The 6,900-nt window shown below is 51.2% G+C and overlaps 1 protein-coding gene across 1 annotated transcript; it reads left to right on the top strand.

Moving 5' to 3' along the window:
- Positions 1-392: 392 nt before the first annotated feature.
- On the top strand, positions 393-2,014 carry CEBPE (CCAAT enhancer binding protein epsilon). The gene is made up of 2 exons (XM_079125770.1): positions 393-913; positions 1,522-2,014. Exons 1-2 carry the CDS (start codon positions 404-406, stop codon positions 1,855-1,857), a joined length of 846 nt encoding a protein of 281 aa, XP_078981896.1. The 5' UTR covers positions 393-403; the 3' UTR covers positions 1,858-2,014.
- The last annotated feature ends 4,886 nt before the right edge of the window (positions 2,015-6,900 follow it).

Consider the following 6,900-nt stretch of genomic DNA (forward strand, 5'->3'; position numbering starts at 1 on the left):
TCAAGGGAGGGGAGGCATTTCCAAAAGGTCTGCTCCTGCACATCTCCAGACCTGGCTTGGACCTCACCAAAGTGCTCCAGCTGTTAACTAGGCCAGCCCCCCCCCCCTTTCTCAAAGGCCTGTATCCCTCCCTCTGGGGTGTGCCCTGCCCCTCCCTGAGTCACCCCAGGGAGAGAGAGGGGAAAAAAGGGAAGAGAAGAGAGGCATTGACTGCAGAGGAAGGAAAAGGAAGCAGAGCAGAGGAGGGAGGAGAGAAGCCGCACAGGAGTGGGTGACAAAGGAGACTAGAGAGGGCAGATCTAGGGTAGGGGGAGATCGAGAGAGGGCAGGCTGAGCATCCTAAGGGGTGCCCCAAGAGCAGGGCCAGGGGGTGGGGGCGGGGAGCCAAAGGGGCGGGCCAGCCATGTCCCACGGGACCTACTATGAGTGTGAGCCCCGGGGTGGCCAACAGCCACTTGAGTTCTCAGAGGGCCGAGCTGGGCCCGGGGAGCTGGGGGACATGTGTGAGCATGAGGCCTCCATTGACCTCTCTGCCTACATCGAGTCTGGGGAGGAACAACTACTCTCCGACCTCTTTGCCATGAAGCCAGCGCCTGAGACCCGAGGCCTAAAGGTCCCTGGAACCCCTGCCTTTCCCCACTACCTGCCTCCTGACCCTCGGCCCTTCGCCTATCCCGCACATACCTTCGGCCCAGACAGGAAGGCATTGGGACCTAGCATCTACAACAGCCCAGGGAATTACGACCCCAGGGCTGTGGCCGTGAAGGAGGAGCCTCGGGGTCCAGAGGGCAGCCGAGGAGTTAGTCGAGGCAGCTACAATCCCCTGCAGTACCAAGTGGCACACTGTGGGCAGACAGCCATGCACCTGCCCCCAACCCTGGCAGCACCTGGCCAGCCCATGCGTGTCCTCAAGGTAAGAGCAACCAGTTTTCCCTGCTACCCAGGGGCTGCAGCAAAGGCTTTGTGGATGGGGGAACTTGGAGGTGTCTGCTTATGCTGAGTCTGTGTTTGGTGTTGCTCTGTGAAATGGACTCAACCAAGGTTCTTTGTGCTCACGACCAGACCATGAGCCCCCTCTTTCCTTTTCTGTGAACTCCACTCTGTCCTGAAACCCCTGTGACTGACTGACCTGCCCTGATGTCAGGCCCCTTACCAAGCTTCCCTCTTGCCCACCATGCCCCTCTTCTTGTTTCTTGGCCTCCTGTTTCTGAAGAGGAAATGCCTGTCCATTATAGAACAAGAGACTCACCACAGATAAATGGAGGAAAAGTGTCCTTGAAGAGTGTGAGAGCAGGAAAGGGAATTTTGGTGTCAGGCAGAGGACCCTTTGCATCGGGTTACCGTCTTTCACCAAGGCAGGGTAATGACAGGTCTACCTTGAAGACAGGAGCTGGCTCAGAAACCTAGATTCCTTTGATGCCCCAAGGGGTCCCTCCACCCCCGCTGCTGAGATTCCTGCTTGCCTCCACTTGACCTCCTGGTCAGCCCTCATCTCTCGTCTCTCTGTTCCTTCCCCTCCAGGCCCCTTTGGCTGCTGCTGCGCCCCCCTGCAGTCCCCTCCTCAAAGCGCCCTCTCCAGCTGGCCCCTCTCACAAGGGCAAGAAAGCAGTGAATAAAGACAGCCTGGAGTACCGGCTGCGGCGGGAGCGCAACAATATAGCAGTGCGCAAGAGCCGGGACAAGGCCAAGAGGCGCATTTTAGAGACGCAGCAGAAGGTGCTGGAGTACATGGCAGAGAACGAGCGCCTGCGCAGCCGCGTGGAGCAGCTCACCCAGGAGCTGGACACCCTCCGCAACCTCTTTCGCCAGATCCCTGAGGCTGCCAACCTCATCAAGGGTGTTGGGGGCTGCAGCTGAACCTGACTGGTGAACTGTGGGCACGAGACCCCTGACCTGACGCTGGAGATCTTCACTCTGGGACCCTAGAGCCTTCGCAGGCCAAACCCAAGATATAGACCATTGACAATGGCAGCGGATGGCTAAGGAAGGCAGGACCCATAATGATTCTGAATAAATAGCACTGTGATTTGGTGCTGGGGTTGTTCACTGGGCCTGGGCGTGTGTGTGTGTGTGTGTGTGTGTGTGTGTGTGTGTGTTCATGTGCATGCACAGGTTTAGCACAGGGGACCCTGAGGGTAGGGAATGCCATGCGCCTGGGTCTACATATGTCTTGTCTCTTGGCCAATAGAATATTCTACCCATAACCTTCTCCCAGTTACCACACAGCCAGATCATGTGTGTCACTATTCTTCTCTCCCCTTATCTTGCCATTCCCCCCAGCCACCCACTCTGTCCTTCTGCAAGCTGAAGGCATGCTCCCCACACCACACACACACACCCTGGTGCAGCTGTGGATACTCTGCTGATGGGGCCCTGGGGTTGGTAGGGCAATCTCAGCACCATGCAGTTCCTCTGCCAGCCTGCTCTCTCATCTGAAGGTGTAGTCTGAACGCTCCTGCTCCAGGTGATCAAGGAAAATTCCTATGGCTCTGCCATACTTATGGCTCCTTAGCTCTTTTTTTTTTTTTTTTTTTTTAAGTTGTAGATGGACACAATACCTTTATTTTATTTATTGATTTGTTATGTGGTTCTGAGGATTGAACCTAGGGCCTCACACATGCTAGGCAAGTCCTCTACCACTGACCTACAACTCCAGCCCCCTTCCCTTAGCTCTAGATCCAGCATTCTTATCTTCTCTCCAGTTCCACAGCCTCAGTTCACTGGACTGACATTCCTCACCCATCCACTTCCATCTTTACCTTTCATCCCCTGGGGCTCTGGTTCCCTAAAACCGGAGAATCTGAGTGTTTGGAAGAGGAATCAGTTATCAGCTGGGAAAGACCCAACTGGAAGACCTGATTTGTATGTGAGAACATTGATAATGAAAAGGAGGACAGTGTGCCTGTGCCTGTGAACCTGCACATTTAAAGACTTTATTTTTCAAAGAACTACAGCCTAGGAGGCAGAAGAGTGCCATAATTAAGAGCCCAATTTGCATCTCCCTCTGCTATTTACTGGTGGTGTGACCTTGCACCAGTTATTTCTCCTATCTCTGCATCAGCTTCCTCATCTGCAAAATGGAAGTAATTTTGGTACCCATTTCATAGTGTTGTTTTGTTTTGTTGCAGTACTACGAATGGAACCCAGGGGCACTCTACCACTGAGCCACATCCCCAGTCCTTTTTATTTTTTTACTTTGATATACAGTCTAAGTTGCTGAGGCTGGCCTTGAATCTGTGGTCCTCCTTCCTCAGCCTCCTTGAGTAGCTAGGATTACAGGTATGTTCCTGTAATAAACAGGGCCTGGCATATCATAATCATGAATAGTTGTTATAATTCCATATTGCTATAACTGAAAGGATCTCACCTAAATTTCTCATTTTACAGATAAGGAAACTGAGGCCTTGGAGAGGGGTAGGGACTTATCCGGAATCATGGAACTGTTTAGAGGCGGAATCAAAATTAGCTCCATAGCTGGGCACCATGGCACACAACTATAATCCCAAGAGGTTGGGCTGGGGGGATAGCTCAGTCAGTAGAGTGCTTGCATTGCAAGCACAAGTCCCTGGTTTCAATCCCCAGCACCGAAAAAGAAAAAAAAAATCCCAAGAGGCTGAGGCAGGAGGATCGCAAGTCCAAAGCCAGCCTCAGCAGTTTAACAAGGCCCTAAGCAACTTATGGAGACCCTGTCTCCAAAAAAAAAGGCGGGGGGGCGGCTTGGGATGTGGTTCAGTGGTTAAGCGCCCCTGGGTTCAATGTCAAAAAAAAAGCTTCATAAAAATCACAGAGTTGGGGCTGAGATTGTGGCTCAGTGGTAGAGAGCTTGCCTAGCATATATGAGGCACTGGGTGTGATTCTCAGCAACTCATAAAAAAAAAAATTAAATAAAGATATCATTCATGTCCATCTACAACTACAAGTATTTTTTAAATAATCACAGAGTATTTGGTTTCTTTGTTTGTTTTGGTTTATTTGTTTTGGTTTTGTTTTATTCCTGGGGATTGAACCCAGGGGCACTCTACCACTAAACTACATCCCAGTTCTTTTTTTTTATTTTGAGACAGGGCCTTGCTAAGTTCCTGAGGCTCACCTCCAACTTGTGATCCTCCTGCCTCAGCCTCATGTCACTGGGATTTTAGGCGTGTACCACCACGCCAGGCAAAATCACAGATTTTAAGAGGTGCTGAAAGAGACCTCAAGAGATCATCTGGTGAGCTTTGCCCTCAGACAAGCAAGATAGTGTGAGCCACATTTTATAGATAAAGCAGTGAGGACCAGAGGGGAAAAGAGAGCCTCCTGAAGCTCATTCAATCATTCACTGTATTAACACTTGGTATTTGTATCTCCCCTCGTATATTCAGTGCAGTAGGGACACGAACCAAGTTCAAGAAATGATCATGAGCTGGGTGCAGTGGCACAGGCTTATAATAACCTTGACTCAGCAGGTTGAGGCAGGAGGGTCACAAGTTTGAGGCCAGCCTGGGCAACTTAGTGAGACCCTGTTTCAAAATAAAACTAAATTAATAAAAAGAGCTAAGGATGTGGCTCAGTGGTAGAGCAATCCCTGGCACAAGGGGAAAAAAAAAGAAAAAAAGTTATCATGAATTGCCCAGCAGTGGCAGAGACTTGGGACAGAGTAAAGGGCTGAAGTCTCTCCCAGTCCACTGCTGGGAAAGCCTGAGTTAGACATGAAGGAATAACTCCCTGGGAGGGAGAGAGACTTGTATCTGGATCAACCCAGTTCTCTCTCTCCTCCCACAGCTCCTGCATCCTCAGGCATCTGTGTTCATCAGAATTGTCCCAGCCAGGACCCTGTCTCTTTACCCCTGCCTCGAATCTGGGCTGAGGGGACAGACCTGAACCCCAAGTGGAGGGATTGACAGGAGCCACCTGAATTTGGGAGGGGGCGGTTCCTGTCTCTGCAGGCGCCTGGGAGAATCCTCTCACCTTCCCTTCAGCCAAAAGGGATGGGTTGCATAAGGGGGTTTGTACAGAACGCGGTGAGTGACTCAACTTCCGGATTTCCTCCTTTCAGCTCAAGACCACTGCCCCTCGACTTCCTTTCAAGGTACTGGATGGTGGGACCTGGGTTGCCCCAACACCAACCCCAAGACTCCTTCCCAGAGCTCCTCCAACACACCTACCTCCCAGCCCACCTATCAGCTCCTCAGAGCCAGTGCCTGATAGAAGCTTTCTGACTGGCCCAGAATCTGGAGGAGACCCACACCCCTACCTCTCCACTGGGAACCAAGTAAGAGGCAATAGGGAGCAGCCCAGCACACCCCACTCCTCTGTCAGATTGTATCCAGGGAGGGGACTTGCAAGGCAAGTAGCATGGAGGAGGCTTTCAATCTGACACAAAGTAATTTATTCAATGAGAATTTGTCAAGCATCTTATCTGTGAACAGGACAAATCCTCAGCTAGAGGGGTGGGAAAGAAAAAGCAATAAACAGGGTGACTGAATGTCCTCCTTGGCCCATCCAGATCCCCCCTTTACACTCTCCCACCCTACTCAGCTCTCAGCTGGCTGCCTCCCTACCTCAACAGGCTGCCCGGTGGGAGAGAACAAGACTGGCAGGAGATGGGCATGGGTTTGACAGAGTGGCCCCTCCCTGCCCCTCTCTCTCAGTCCTCTCCTGCCTTTAGGGCCTGCTAGGTAGTGGTGCCCCTGCTGTGGGAGCCTAGGGTACTTCAACACTCCTGTAGCTTTCCCCAGATCCTGTTCTTTTGTAAAGTACCTTCTTTCCTTTGTAAAGTACCTTCATTCAATTCTGCATTACCCCACTTGAATGTACCCTTGGGGAACACCAATAAACATGTAGTGAGGCTGTTAGCTGGGGTGGTAAGGAAGGCCCCTCGGAGGAAGTGACATTTAACTTGAAACAAAAAATTTCAAGAAGGAGGCTAATGTGCAATTGAGAAAAGTGAGCAGAGGGAAGAACAAATGCAAAAGGTGTCCAGAGATGAAGGAAAAGAAAGGAAACCAAGTGTGACTGGCAAGGTGGAAAGAAAGACTAAGTGGCAAGCAAGAAAATTACCTCTTTTGCTGCATAAAGGTGTTGCAAAAGACAGTCCATTTCCTCTGCCCAGGAGAATAGCCCCTAAGAAGTTGGGCTTATCTCAGTCCCTGAAGTCAGATTCCCAGAGCTGCCCCAAGGAAAGGAGATGACAGAAAGGACCCCAGAAGGGCACAGTTGGCCACCTGTGGCTAGGGAAAGGCTCAAGGACTGGGGACTGGGAACTTTTGAAAACTAGTAACCAATGCCCCAACAGCACACATGCACCTTGTTGCTTTAGAACTCACAGTCGGGCCCACTTTTCCTTCTTAAGTAGGATCTCAGGTCACATGGAAGTTGTCAAGAAGGAAAACTGTGGGGAGATACTGTGAAGAGGGAGAAAACTACCAGGAACCTCAAGAGGCTGAGGCTGAAGGCTTGAAAGTTTGAGGCCAGCCTCAGCAACTTAGTAAGACCCTGTAGTGAGATAAAAAATAGAAAGAACTGAAATATAGTTCAGTGGTAGAGTCCCTGAGTTCAATGCCCACTATTTAAAAAAAAAAAAGAGGCGGAAGCTATCCAAGGTGAGCCTGCCGAGGTCAGACAGGCGGAGGTGGCAACTTGTGAAAGCTACCCCCTGCTCGGTGCACACCTCCCCACCCCCCACATACAGATTGCCACATGCCTAGGCCCCCAGTGCCCCCATTCCAGTGTTGCAAGATCCCGGTTGGGGTTGTGGGTGGAAAGGGGCCTCTTCACCTCTGTCACGGCACTGCTCCAAGCCAGTGAGGAAACCTGGAATGAAGGTACAGAAGATGCGGGGGCTGAGGGCCTGTGCATTCTTTTTGAACCCAGTCCCCAACAAGCAGATCCAGGACTCAGCCTGGTCTACTTCTAAGTGAG

Source organism: Sciurus vulgaris, assembly GCF_902686455.1.
Source record: "Sciurus vulgaris genome assembly, chromosome: 2".
NCBI classification, from domain to species: Eukaryota; Metazoa; Chordata; class Mammalia; order Rodentia; family Sciuridae; genus Sciurus; species Sciurus vulgaris.